The following is a 13,186-nucleotide window of genomic DNA, read 5'->3' as shown; positions in this document are numbered from 1 at the left end:
AGGGCGAGCCGCGCTGACCCCCTTCAATGAGTCTTCCAGCCCCACTTGGGATGGCAGCACCTCTGCGCAAGGAACCTCGTGGTTGACTTCTTGGCGTCACACCCACATCGAGAGAGGAGCAGATGTGACAGGTAAGAGGGGCTGAGGTAAGCAAGGCTCTCGAGTTAAACCGTTAGATTACACAAAGCCATGAAGATAAAATTAACTTAAAGAAGTAGCTACAGACGTAGGCTGTGCACCAGCTAGGTCGCGCCGACATAGCGCAAGACGATCGGCCAAGAGCGGCCAGAATCCTCGCCTTTATCTCAGGGGGCAGCGGGCAGGGGCAGTGGGAGGGACAAGCAAACGGAGAGCAAACAGACTAAAAATACTTTGCCCACAAGATGTCTTGTGGAAATTTTATTATGTAGAGTGTAAAATGAATTGTCAGTCCAATAAAAACAACACTTTTTTAAAAAAACAACATGCATAACATTTTCCAATTGCCTTTTTTAATAGTTAGACATTTCAAGCATTATAAGGAAAATAAGGAGAAAAACCCCAGACACTGTAACTTCAGTATATCTCAAACGGAATGTCCCCCAGGTCAATTGAAAAACGCGAGAAAAAATAGCTTCAATTCCGTTTTTCTTTCCTTTAAAAATACATGTTATCTGTACAAGATACGCTACAGTAAACACTGGAAATCATATTATCCCTTTTATTAAATCAAAATTATTTAATTCATATTGTGGTTAATGCTAGATTTATTTATTCATCTAGTTAATTTGACAAATATTAAGAAAATATTTAAAAGAAAAATGCAAAAAACACCTTGGAATTAAAAAATAGTTACTACATTTTTATGCGGTTTAATGTTCCACAGTGTTTGTTAAAAGTTATATTGAATTTATTTTTAATATTAAAAATAACAGTATTTATATTTCTGAGAGAATAGAGAAAGGTTTTTTTGTTTTGTTTTTAAAACAAGCTTGGAGGTCTTAGATACACAATTGCAATCGGTAGGTAATGGAGACATGAAAAAAACGTCTGCTAAACACACAAACACATTTTTATATTATTACCCCTTTAGAACTCTAGAAATTATACAAACCCTATAAAATGCCCCCTCCCGAGCCCTGTTGGACAGCAGTACAATTATCTGTCTCAATTCAGAATTCACATAATTAATTACAATACATAATAGTTCAGTTTTTAAAAAAATGCAATAAAACCAGACAGCCAAGATACAAGAAATTAGAAGTAAAACATTTAATGAATTTACACATTTAAGAATATTTAAATACTGTTTAAAATTTTTTTTAAAGAATTTGTTACAAGCCACCTAAGACTTCCAAGCCACTTTCTGTTGCGACAGAAAAAACTGTAAATAAGAAGACATGCAAACAAAACAAAACCAAAACACACCATGTTGAAACGTCACTGCTCTGCGGCACATTCTGGTGTCCGAATTTGCAGGTATTGCTCCAAAAGGAATGCCAGAGCTTACACATTTGAAGTAACAAACAAAAGTAACAAAACAAAAATTATCAGCAATTTTTAGTAACTGATTTTCCCGATTTTTAGAAAAATTCTGTTAATCTAGTGTTTCACAGAAAACAAAGGTTCTTCATCAAAAGGTTTGCACATCTAAAAACCTCTGTTACAAATAGGTTTTGCTCACAATGGTTTCAGGGGCGGCGGGGAAAGGGGGCTGCAGGCCACTGTCCTACTGTTCCTGTGGAAGGAAGGGGGAGAGCAGTTAGTCCGACGGCGGGTTCTCAAGTGCTGGCCTGAGGTCGGGGGCTGTCTGCAGGGAGGTGACAGGAGCTGACACACATGCACGCACGCACGCCCGCGGGCACGCGCCATCCTTCCGGGCCTCGTCATGGGATCTGGCCCAGACAAAACCTCTCTTGTACAGGAGGCCCCGGGGCACCGCCTTCCACAGGGGATGCTGGGCGGGGGGAGGGGAGTGAGCGAGTGATGCCTCTCAGTCACCTGGCACCTGCCACCTGTTCCCACCAGGCCAGACACAGAGGGCCATTTTGGCAGTGAGGTGAACGACTGGCCTTGGGTCCAGGGCCTGTGGTAACTGACACACTGTCCATAGGGACCAGACTGGCATCAGTCAGCACTGATGGCCTGAGAAATGCACCTGAGATGTGACCTGCGGGAGCAGTCGGTCCTCTTCCGTGCATTTATAAGAAAACCATTCTGGGCCTCTGATTAGACTTCAGGCTTCCAGGCAGGGCCCAGCCTTCAGAGGGTGTGGACTAGCCCTACTCCTGCTGCCCCTCCCTGCTGCCCGGGGACAAGCGTGACGGCCTGGCCACACCACCCTTTTCAAGAACAAGCCTGGAGAGTGACCCCAGCGCTGGTCTTACTCCCTAGTCGGTGCCACGCTTGCCCAGGGTCAGCTAAGTTTGGCACGCTCCTTTACAGCTGGGGGACCCGGGGTCCAGAGCAGGAAACAGTGCCACTCAGCACCGCGCGCTGGGTCTGGATTCGAGGGAACATCAGGCTCGTCCTGGCAGGGGCTCTGCCCAAACAGTTCTTCCACTTGGCTCAAACCTGTCCTGTCTGGGGCGAGGAGGGGGCCGGGGAGGCTGCCGTGGGGCGCTCTGCAGACGGCGGCCGTGCTGAGCAGTGCCGGAGCCCACGCGGTCCCTCCGCAGCCCAGGGGCCCCGTGCTCGGGCCCCGGGGTCAGGCACACGCAGGAGGCTTGGGAGGGGGGTCGGGGTTGGTCTGGGGAGTCTTGGCAGTGCTGGATCGGCTACAGACCTGGCTGTGGGCCTGAGCTTGCCCTAATGTTTGCCCGTAGAACGCGACCTGCTGTCTGTAATATTCCGCCCAGGCCATCGTGTAGTCCGGCGGGGAGCTGGCCTGAGGAGCGGCGCTGGCGGCGTGACCTGATGGACAAAGCAAAGCACGGGTTACTGGGAGCAGGGACGCGCCTGTGGGAGGCAAGGACACCGTCAGCCTGGAAGGATCCCTTCCCAAAGCCTCGGGGGCATCCGGGACAAGCGCCCGATGCTCACGCTCTCCCTCCAGACCCTCAGCGAGCTGCGCCGGGACTGCTCAGCCCGAGCACTGCCGCAGAAGCGCGGTTATCAGCCTGGCCTCGGCCGGCCCCGCTCCACTCCTACAAGACCTTCGTGTCTGTCTCCTCTCTCCAGAATCACATTCTCTGCATCTGTCTGCCTGTCCTGCCGGCTCCCAGTCAGTGCCCTCGGCCGGAGGGGGAGGAGGGAGGGCGAGAAAGCGGGCGCCCCGGCACGGGGGTGTGTGCACCTGTGCAGGGCATCCCGGCCCATGCGTGTCTGGGAATCTGGATGGGGGGCTCTGGGAAGGCTTTCACCAGGTGCTCCAGGTGACGGTGACCTCCCTGACCCCCACCCTGGCCCCCAGAAGGGTACTGACCTGGTAATGATCCCAAACACAGGGTGAACGTTTCTCTGACGGCCTATGATCTCAGCTCTTCCAACTAGCAAGTAACACCCTTCAGACTCAAGATACGTGAGACACCTCCTTCCAACAATACCCAAACATTCTGGTTCAGCAGTTTTGGGATTCGCACCAGAGACCTTAGTACTAATTTTAAATGATTCACTTAGGGTATTTTTTTTTTTTGTTTTTGGTTGTTATTAGGTTTCCTCCTCCTCTTTTTTTTTTTTTTTTTTTTTTGCGGTACGCGGGCCTCTCACTGTTTTGGCCTGTCCCGTTGTGGAGCACAGGCTCCGGCCATGGCTCACGGGCCCAGCCGCTCTGCGGCATGTGGGATCTTCCCGGACTGGGGCACGAACCTGTGTCCCCTGCATCGGCAGGCGGACTCTCAACCACTGCGCCACCAAGGAAGCCCTCCTCCTCCTCTTTTTAAAAAGACTGGCTTAGTTAAGAAAACTGGCACAGTTAGGAAAAGAGCTTACTTAGGAAGAAAAGCAACTCAGCACCTGCTCCGACCCTGGACTCCCTGCTCTGAGTCTCACCACGCCCCTCCTCTTCACCTGTCCTGAAGCGGCCTTAGAGCTGGGCAGCGGCAAGACCGCAAGGCAGTCAGGAAACGGCTCCCGGCTGGTCTGAGTCCTAACCAGGTGGTTCTCAAGTGGACGGCCAAGGCTGCGACTATCCCTGAGGGTAGGTGTCATGCCCTTCCGGGCCCTTTAGAGTCCAGGAGAGAAGCGCGAGGACTGGAGGACGGCAAAGGACGACCGCGCGTCTCCCCTGACAGGCACACGTGGGGAGAGGGTGGTAAAGGTGGACGCGGAGATCCGACTCACACAGGGAAAGCGGGAAAGAGAAAAAGGGATCAGGGAACCATGGCCTCTGAGGTCTACAGTCCTGGGGGCTGTGTGGCCGGGGAGCTGCTTGTTAAGAAGGGCCAGCGCACTCACTCTGTTTTCTGTAATAGTCTTCCCAGGCCTTGCTGTAGTCGGGCTGGCTGCTCTGCGGCTGGCTCTGCTGGCCTGGGCGAAGAACACAAAAGCAGTCAGGCCTCCGGGCTCCCGGGGCCTCGGTCCCCAGCCCGCAGGCTCCAGGCCCTGCTCTCTGCACTCACTCCCTTGCCCCTGTGGCCCGGGGTGGGGGGGCTGGGGGAGGAGCCAGGCCGACCCCCAGGAGGGCCTCCACCCAGGCCAGCGAGGCTGGGGCTGGCAGACAGCTGCCCCGCAAGGGCGACCAGCAGGCAGGGCCTCAACTCCCTTCAGTCGGGGACTCTGGGCTGCCACGAGCAGAGCCCCCGGGGCCAGAGTGCTGTCTGCGGCTCCCTGGATTGGCCTGCAAACCGACAAAGAATCCGAATGGCGCTGACCACTCCCTTTCCCTGGCCCTTCTGTCCAAGGACTGATGGCTTTGCCTTTGCACGACGAGAACTACAGGGGACACACAGGGGAAGTGCCCAGAGACTGCGCTCAAGGTGACGACAGAAGACGGGGTACACACCTGACCCCCAGCCTCGCGCCTGTCCGGGGTGAGGGCGAGGACGTGTTGGGGGTCGTCCCCGCCCTCCTCTCCACATCACTGGGGGCAGAAAGGCTGGGCTGGGGGGAGCAGAGCAGCAGCCCGCCCAGGGGCACGGGGGGCGGGTAGTGTTTAAAAGACTTGACCACAGCTGGAAGTCAGGACCCTCCTTCTGCCAAGGGCAGCCCCCGCCGGCACGTCCTTTTTTCGGTTAGAATCACAGCCCGCGGCAGGCAGGAAGGACGTGCTCAAAAACACATTTCACGGCACAATGCTTTCCCTAAGAGTTAATTTCCTCAAGGCTGAAGAGGGGCGCAGGCACGAGGACAGTTGGTGTGTGTGTGGGGGACCCCTCCTCCCCGCACTGCGGCAGGACGGGACTCGGAGCTGGACGCTGGCACCAGGAGAAGGCAAGGCCTGGGCAACGCGGCAGCAGGAACTGCCCCCTCAGACACGGAGGCTGTGGGCAAGTGGGATTTTTCTTCGGACCCAAACCAATTCTCCATTCCCCTGAATGAACCAAGCGACACCACAGGTGAAGGCTGGTGCGTGGTGCACGGGGCAGGCGCTAGCTGCGTTTTCTCTCGCTCAGCCCACGTACCTCTGCCAACCCCTCGCCCGCCTAGCCTGAGGAGGCAGCAGGGCGGGCTCTGCGGGAACTGCCCCCTGCACGGAGGTGGACGTGTCCCCTGCAGCTTCAACGCGAAGCCTCCCCACAGTCTAGGGCTTCTCCCAGGTCCTCTGTCCTGGGCGATGGGCACTGGGGAACCCTATGTGGGTCGCCTCCCACCCTGGGGGTGCTCTCTGATGGAACAGGAGGAAGCGAAACACGCCCGGGCTGCGGGCTAAGTGAGCACAGTGAAATGGGGAGGGTGGAATCTGGGTGGTGTGTAGGTGTTCGTGGTGAAGTTCTTTAAGATATTCTGCACGTTTAAGGTATTTCGTAAGAAAGTAAGAAAGGGGGAAGAGAGGGAACAAACACAACCATGCAATTTCAGAGCTCACAAGTACTTTAGAAATCAAATCCAAACCCTTCATTTCACAGATGACAGAACTGGAGCCCTAGAGAAGCGGGGACATGCCTCAGGCTGCCCAGCACTGCTCCAGACGCGTGGGGGGGCTTCTCCAGCTGTGAACCTGACCAGGCGCCCCGGGGCAGGGTCTCACACCCAGCATTCTGCTCAAGGGGAAAGGGGTGGAACCCCGGGCCCAGCCCCTTGTGGGCAAAGCTGCAGCGCGTGTCCTGCAGCCTGGTGCTCCGAGGGGAGCCTGCAGACGTGCTGAAGAGCGCTTTCCAAACACCACCAGGCTGGCCCTTCAGACGTCAAAATAACCTAAGGTAAGGTTTTTGTTTTGTTTTTGTTTTTGTTTGGAAGGCTGTGCAAGATGGGCTCTACCAGCAGTAAAACTCAAGGATGACTCCTAAAGCTGACGTGGGGGCCAGAGAGTGGGAGGGGGTTTAATTCCAACGAAAACCTTCTCTTTTACGATCAGTTTTCTTAGAGAGCACATTCTCTAATCACGCGCTTTCTGGAGGTTCAGGAGATAGAGACCCTTCCTAAGATGGTGCTGGGGAGGAGAGGGAGAAGGCCACCTTGAGGCCAGACGAGGGCAGCAGGCGGGGCACCCATTAGGCGGGGCTGCTTGAAGAGGCTGCAGCAGTGGAAGGGGCCGAGGGGCAGGAGGGGCTCAGGTCAAACCACACTCTCAGGGCCCACAGGCCTTTCGGACCCGTTTCTGGGGGACCAGAGTGACGGGAAGGCTGCAGCTGAGAAGGTGGGCCAGGAGAGAGGCGGGGCCCTTGTCCCCGCCCAGCAGGCCTGTCCCCGGGGGGCATCCCACCTCCTTCCGAGTCACTTACTTGGAACCTGCTGTGTGGGCTGCTGCCACGCCTGGTAGGTGCTGCCCCAGCCCTGGGTCAGGAAGGCCGGAGGACCACTGCAGAGGACAAGAGGACTCATTCCAGGGAAGGCCACACACCGCGCCCCCCGCCCCAGCCCCCGCGCCCGCCCCCGCGGCAAGTACAGCGCCCTCTGCTGGAGACGCGGCAGGGCGGAGTAAAGGCGGCCTACCCACCTCACAGGCGCGCTGTGAGGGCTTCCGTTCACTTTAGCGGCCATGTTTGGGAAGCACCCTGAGCTCCTCGGAGGAAAGGTGCTAAAAGAAAGTGGAAAACAAATAAAGACAACACAACGGCTTTTGCAAAAACAAGCAAACAAACAAACAAAAACCCTCCCGCCACCCAGCCCCAGGGCGGTGAGCTCTCCTAGGGGATGCTGGCGGGACCACAAGACCCTCCGTCCTCTGGGAAGGCTCTCGCCCCAGCACTGGTCACTGAGCAACAGACAGGCCAGAGGGACCACCAGTGAGAGAGAAGGAGAGGAGTCCTGCCCACGCCCAGAACTTGCGGCTTTCAGCTGGCACTCCCTGGAAGTAGCTGGAAAAGGAGGAGCCCTTGGGGGCAGTGAGTTCTTCCAGGCAAGAAAAGACTCACTTCTGATGCGGCGCGGCAGGTGGCTGGCTGAAGGGGCCCTGCGCGAAGGCTCCGGGCGCTCCGAGACTGGCACCCTGTCAGGACACAGAGGGAACTCTCACCTCCTGTCGGCTGCGCCTGCACCCTCTGCCCAGGCCCACCCCGAGGCAAACCACAGCTTTCGGGGAGAGACAAGTGAAGTAAAGACACCCTGTGGCACTCGCACTAGCCTTCCTGCCCACAGTGGGCTTCATTTGCGGAAACAGCTTCTGCCCCTTGAGCGACCGATACCACCACACAGCCAATACCGGCACCACCACAACTGCCCTAGCGTGTCGCCCTGGGGGTAGGGACCGACCTGCTGACTGTCCCGTCAATTCAGGCTGGCCCACGGCTTTCTGCCATTCTACGTCCCCTTTGAGGTGAGCAGTGGCCAATATGTCCTCCATCAACACTCCCTTTCTTTATCTGCTTTGAGGTGCCTGAAACTAAAGCCAGAGTCAATGAACGCTGCCTGCAGGGCTGGCCGCCGGGGCGATGCCAGTGGGAGTCCGGGGGCAGTGCTGGGGGAAGGCTGCCGGCCCTGGCTGCTCATCTACGCCTGCAGGGCCAACGGCTCGGGGCCTGGGCGAGCTCTGCGCGTCTGGGCCTGGCCCTGGTGTCCCTGCGCCCCGACCTTCCCCCTCAGCAACATGGGAGGGGGCTGTTGCCCTCACATCACGTGAGGACCGAGAGCCACAGGAAGTACAAGGTTCTGGGGAGAAACAGGCGCCTTGGACATCCAAATGAAAACCCAGCTCTATCACCCAGGTGGGGAAAGGACCTTGTACGTACGCCCACTTTCTCGTCGATGAGATGTCTGGCCAGCTCGATCTGCTGAGGAAGGCCCCTGATGGTGAACATCCGCAGGCTGGGGTCCGTGCTGGGAGGCGGGTTCCGCTGAAGCTCCACGTGTGCTCCTGAATGCTGGTTTATGCTTTTGATGTTCTCGCCCCCTGTGGGCAGGACACAGAACAGTAAGTGGCTACAGTTCTCTCCTCTGGAGAAGGAATGGGTATTTTCTGCACACCAGTGCTCGTCCTAAGAGTAGACAAGGACTTCCCATTTATACTTTAAAACGGCTCTTGTAAAAACCAGAGCTGTCTCATTTGTGAAGCCAGACTTGTGAAGCAAAGCTGAGGCGCAATGATACCACGTGGCACCAGCTGGTCTCCATCTCAGTGTCCTACGCAGAGGCCTGGAGTGGCCCAGAAGCCAGGTCTGGGCCTTGGCCCACAGATCTGCACACCGTGAGCTCAGCTCTGGAGAAGGCACTCCATCCTTCTCAGCATGAGAATGGTGACCTGATGGCCCCTCCATGGCACAACGCGGGCCTTCGGCCCCGGTGTGGGCCACCGCACTGCTGTCTCCCGCCCTCCACAGGTCAAACAGACGGCCACAGGCCCCAACAATACCCAGAGCCCACTCAAGCCTTTAATATCCCATCCTGTCTCTTCTCAAGTCTCTTCTTCCTCCGTGGGTGGGGCACAGGTCTAGACAGAGCGGCAGCCTGAGAACGGAGGTCACAGAGGCCTGGGTGGAGTGGGGCTAATGAAAATGTAGTTGGACTCTTTGAAAAACCTGTGAGAGTCCCAGTCTCTTAATGAAATTTGCGTAACAAAAGCTCCACCAGTGTAACAATGGTTTGATTCTTCTCTTCAAATTTCACAGAACTTACAGATCAGCTCTGCTCCATTGGGGTGGCGGAGCCAGAATTCAAGGAAAACTTGGAGCACAGAGTTCTGCAGAACTGGAAAAAGACGATGTGTATAAAATCTGATGCAGGGTACCAGGGAGCCCCAAAGGGTCAAAGCGAAGACTAAAGGCCAGTCTCTGTGTCACCCCTCCCCACCCAGAGTCGAAACTAAGCTGCAGTGACATTTCTCGTTTCATTGTAACATGTCCACAATCCTTCAAACTCCCAACCTGCCCTCCACCGGCCCTGCTGGAGAGCCACGTCTGAACAAAAGCATCGAGGAGTAGGTAAGTAAGGGACACCAAGAGCAGGCACGGCTCATCTCATCCAGAAAGCATGATGGGATTCTACGAGGGTCAGGATGCAAAGATGGAGCCTGGGTCCGGCCATTCTTCCTGAAGGAAGTGTGAGCGGCCCTTACACCGTAGTAAGGAAACCAGGAGACGGTCGGCATTCAAGAAAGCTTGGTTCAAACGTTAGTCTGGGCAGGATGTTAGCTCGGTTTAGGGTAGTTTGAAATTTAAAAGCAAATTAAAAAAAAGAAAAGCCCAGCAGACCGAAGTGTTGTGTGCATGGTTTTCCTGAAGATCTGCTGCAGTTTAGGGGACGTGTCCCTGCGTTGTCCACCTTGAGCCTTGAGCAAACACGTGGTCTCAGGGGCGGCGCCAGCCAAGGCAAGAGAGTCGCAGGGAGTCTTCAGCAGCTTCACTTTGCTTCCAGGTACGTGCGAGCCCCTCCCAGCCCCCCGACTACCGACCTTTACTCAGGTCATGAATTTTACTTCCTTTGCATCATGGAAAGTAAGCAGCTTCGCTCCCAGGCAGGAGTGCTCTTAGGGAGCGCCGAAGAGCTAAGAATAGGCGGAGACCTTCCCACTGCCACCCAGCACTTGAAGGGACCCCCACCCCACCCTCTGCCCAGACCCCTCGGTCCCGGAGACAAAAGCATGGAAGAGCGCGCGTGTCTGGAACGCAGAAGCCCACGGGCCCAGACCGGCTCCCCTCCATCAGGCACTTGGACCAGCAGTCCCAGACTCCTCCCTGAGGCCTCAGGCCCATGCTAATAAGGCGAGGAGGCACCGCAAAACTGCACGGGGCCGGAAGGAGTTAATTTAAGTTCATCTTCCTTTAAGATGAGGTCGCCAGCTTGGCACATGGTGGCCGTCTACAGGCTCATTCAGCAGCCTGCTCCATTCTTCCACCTGACGGGGGGCAGAAGCGACCCACCAGTGGCCCCCGGCTGGATGTGAAATTGTAAAGCAATTAATCAAACCTGCTAAAAGGCTTGGCTGACAAGAGCAGGGCTGGCCACACTATGTCACTATTGCTGTGTTTATCATGGAAATCCAGCAGGGGCCCAGGGAGGCGCAGCGTCTGTCCAAGGGCTGCAGGGCCTGCCTGCGTGTGGCTCCCCTCACCCCGCGCCTTTCCCAAGAAACAGGAAGACCTCATACCCAGCCCCTGGGGCGGGGAGTTACAGAAAGGCCCCTGCTCCTGCCTAAACGAAACTTAGCCTGGCTTCCCAAGGCTGATACTGGAGCACCAGGACACAGCATCAGTTACTGCTACGTTCTGCTGTCTCCTCCCTCTGGGGATCGCTCAGGATGACTTTGTAGAGGACAAACTATGAGCGACTGTCCTGTGAGTACCGAGGTTTCACTGACTAGGAGGAACCGTCACAGTGAAGACAGAAAGGCTTTGCCAGGTCTAGAGACGACACTTCCCATGAAAACCTCGCTGACAAAACGGTTCTCAAAAAGCAAGAAAAACCTAGATCTGATTCTTGAACTCCAGGCATCAGCTGGATTTAACCTCATGGCAGCAGGCCAGCTGATGGCCTGGGCAGCACGTCTGACTTATCACAGCATTTGGGCAGCCAACAAAACAATGTCCATTAAACACCTCCCAGCATGTACGCCCTGCCAGAAAATTAAAACAAACCTACGTCGTTCCTACACCTCTGAGAGGTTAACCACCCAGGGACAACATGGATACAAGAGAGAAACATTTTAGAAGAGCATAAAACACACACTGTCCAAGAGTGGGACCCAGTGCAGATTCTGGGAGGTGAATGAGGGGGACAGGAGGAATTCCAGCCCTGTGCCAGCTCGTGAGGATGTGCCACGGCAGCCTCAGCTTTCTGCTGGCGAAGACGTTCCCAAGTCAGGTTCCACGGGATGCTAGCACCCCTCCAACAGCTAAGAGATGTCTGGTGATCACAGAAACTGGGGAAACTCTAGGGAGAAAACTGTATTTGTTTCTTCCGTATGTTGCCAAACACATAAAAAGGGAATAAATGAGCAAATACAAAACCCAATGCTGAACATGAGTTTCCCACCAGGTCAAGGGCTTTGCTTAGAGAGCAGAGAAGCTAAGCCCACTGCTCTGCGAGCCCCAGACCTGCTCTCGGCAGCCTTCCTTGGTCAAGGCCAGCCCAGGTGAGCCAGCAACAACGGCCTAGAAACCTGCCTGCTCTCTCGCTCGCTCTTCGCTGAAGGAGAGGAAGGAGCCACATTAGCCATTAATGAGGGTTTCTACCCAACGTCCTCTAAAATGCCTAGACACAACTAACAAATCAATTTTTATTTCCCTCCACAGGGTGCCTGATACTCTTGGTAAATATGTTGAAAAGATAAAAACCACTTCCACATGTTGTGTCAATAGAGAACAAATACCCAAATCCAGTAAGGAAAAAAGTGACGCACTCGTCAGAAAGCAATCTTCGCTTGAGGAAATGATCTTGACGGTTCCTCTAAGCTCCCTGGAGGTGAGTTAATCACCAATCAGTCGATCGACAAACACTCAGAGGCCCCTCACCTGTTCAGGGTGCCTCTTCAACAACCTAAGCTGCTTCCATAGGCAGCGGGTCTTCCTGACCATCTGTTTACACGCTGTAATGAAGTACTGGCTTTGCCCCATTTGTGAGGGCCCAGGCAGAGGACGGTTCCCGCAGAAGGCAGCTGATGCCTCGGACCTGGACCCTCAGTCAAGGACAGCAAGCAGAAGGAACTTTGTGCTCCAAAGGTATTGGACGTGGCCTGTCTGCTCTCAGGTCAAACACCTGGAAGGGGAACGCCGAACTCCAGCAACTGCCTCTTACCTTTGCCTATGACGAGGCCGCACTTATCTGCCGGCACTGTGTAGGTTATCTCCTGGATGCCACCAGGGTTTCCCACGCTCCAGTCACCGCGGCCACGGCCTCTTCCTCTGGCTACCGCCAGGCCTCCGAAGCCATCTCTTTCCTGGGAAGGAAGCAAAGCTCAGGTGACATTTCTGTCACTGCCACCAGCACTATTTTTCATCTCCGGGGAGGAGGTTAAGTGACAGGATGTAATCAACGCCACACATTAGAACCTGAGCACCTTTCCACATTTCAGATTCTGAAGTGCTCTTTACAAGTAGAATTAACACAGATCACAGGCGCATTCAAGAAGACGTGCGCGGATAAATCACGTGGTTACATAAACAGCACACACACACCCGACTAAAAGAGGCAGTCAGATATAAATTCCGAAGTCTAAAGCCCGATGCCCTTATCCCTGGAGTTTTAATTACTGGGCCTTAATCTACAGGCATCAGGAGCTGGTTTTCTTCTCAATGCTGGGCCTACCAGAAACCAGATATTAGATGCTGAAGAGCTATGAGCTTTTGAAAGTGACACATGAGTAGCAAGGATGACTTCTGACCCTCTCCCGACAAAGTTGTTACAGAGAACAATTCAGACGCCGCTCTAAGAGCCAGAACACCCTGCAGTTCAACCAGCAACAGGAATAAAAGAGTTTTAAAGAAAACTTGCTTGTCTCGCTCCCCAAGAGAGGGAGGAACAAGCCAGGCCCATCCGCCCACAGTCCGGGGCTGGAGAAGTCTCCCGACTTATTCTCAGTTTCCCCACCAGAGAGCGAAACCCACAACCAACACCTAAGCAAGGAAGATTCCTTTCACTCGAGGGCGAAACACCCCATTCCAGCCTTTGTCCTTTGAGTCACTTTGGAGCAGCAACATTTACAATCTTGGAAAGGTTGAAGGCGAACCTGGTCAAG

General features: G+C 54.7%; 1 protein-coding gene across 1 annotated transcript in view; it reads right to left on the bottom strand.

The window, feature by feature from the left end:
* Positions 1 to 368: 368 nt before the first annotated feature.
* The window catches only part of FUBP3 (far upstream element binding protein 3), a 49,543-nt gene continuing 36,725 nt past the window's right edge, over positions 369 to 13,186 (bottom strand). The window contains exons 12-19 of the mRNA XM_065878593.1: positions 12,247 to 12,388; positions 8,247 to 8,407; positions 7,434 to 7,507; positions 7,016 to 7,096; positions 6,801 to 6,877; positions 4,375 to 4,446; positions 2,765 to 2,892; positions 369 to 1,717 (exon numbers count right to left, since the gene is read on the bottom strand). Coding sequence (XP_065734665.1) covers positions 1,709 to 1,717; positions 2,765 to 2,892; positions 4,375 to 4,446; positions 6,801 to 6,877; positions 7,016 to 7,096; positions 7,434 to 7,507; positions 8,247 to 8,407; positions 12,247 to 12,388 — 744 coding nt within the window. The 3' untranslated portion in view covers positions 369 to 1,708. The remainder of the gene's footprint in view (positions 1,718 to 2,764; positions 2,893 to 4,374; positions 4,447 to 6,800; positions 6,878 to 7,015; positions 7,097 to 7,433; positions 7,508 to 8,246; positions 8,408 to 12,246; positions 12,389 to 13,186) is intronic.

This window comes from Phocoena phocoena, chromosome 6, assembly GCF_963924675.1.
Source record: "Phocoena phocoena chromosome 6, mPhoPho1.1, whole genome shotgun sequence".
Taxonomy (NCBI): Eukaryota; Metazoa; Chordata; class Mammalia; order Artiodactyla; family Phocoenidae; genus Phocoena; species Phocoena phocoena.
Note: the sequence above shows the minus strand (reverse complement) of the source record. Positions and strands in the feature narration are given on the sequence as shown.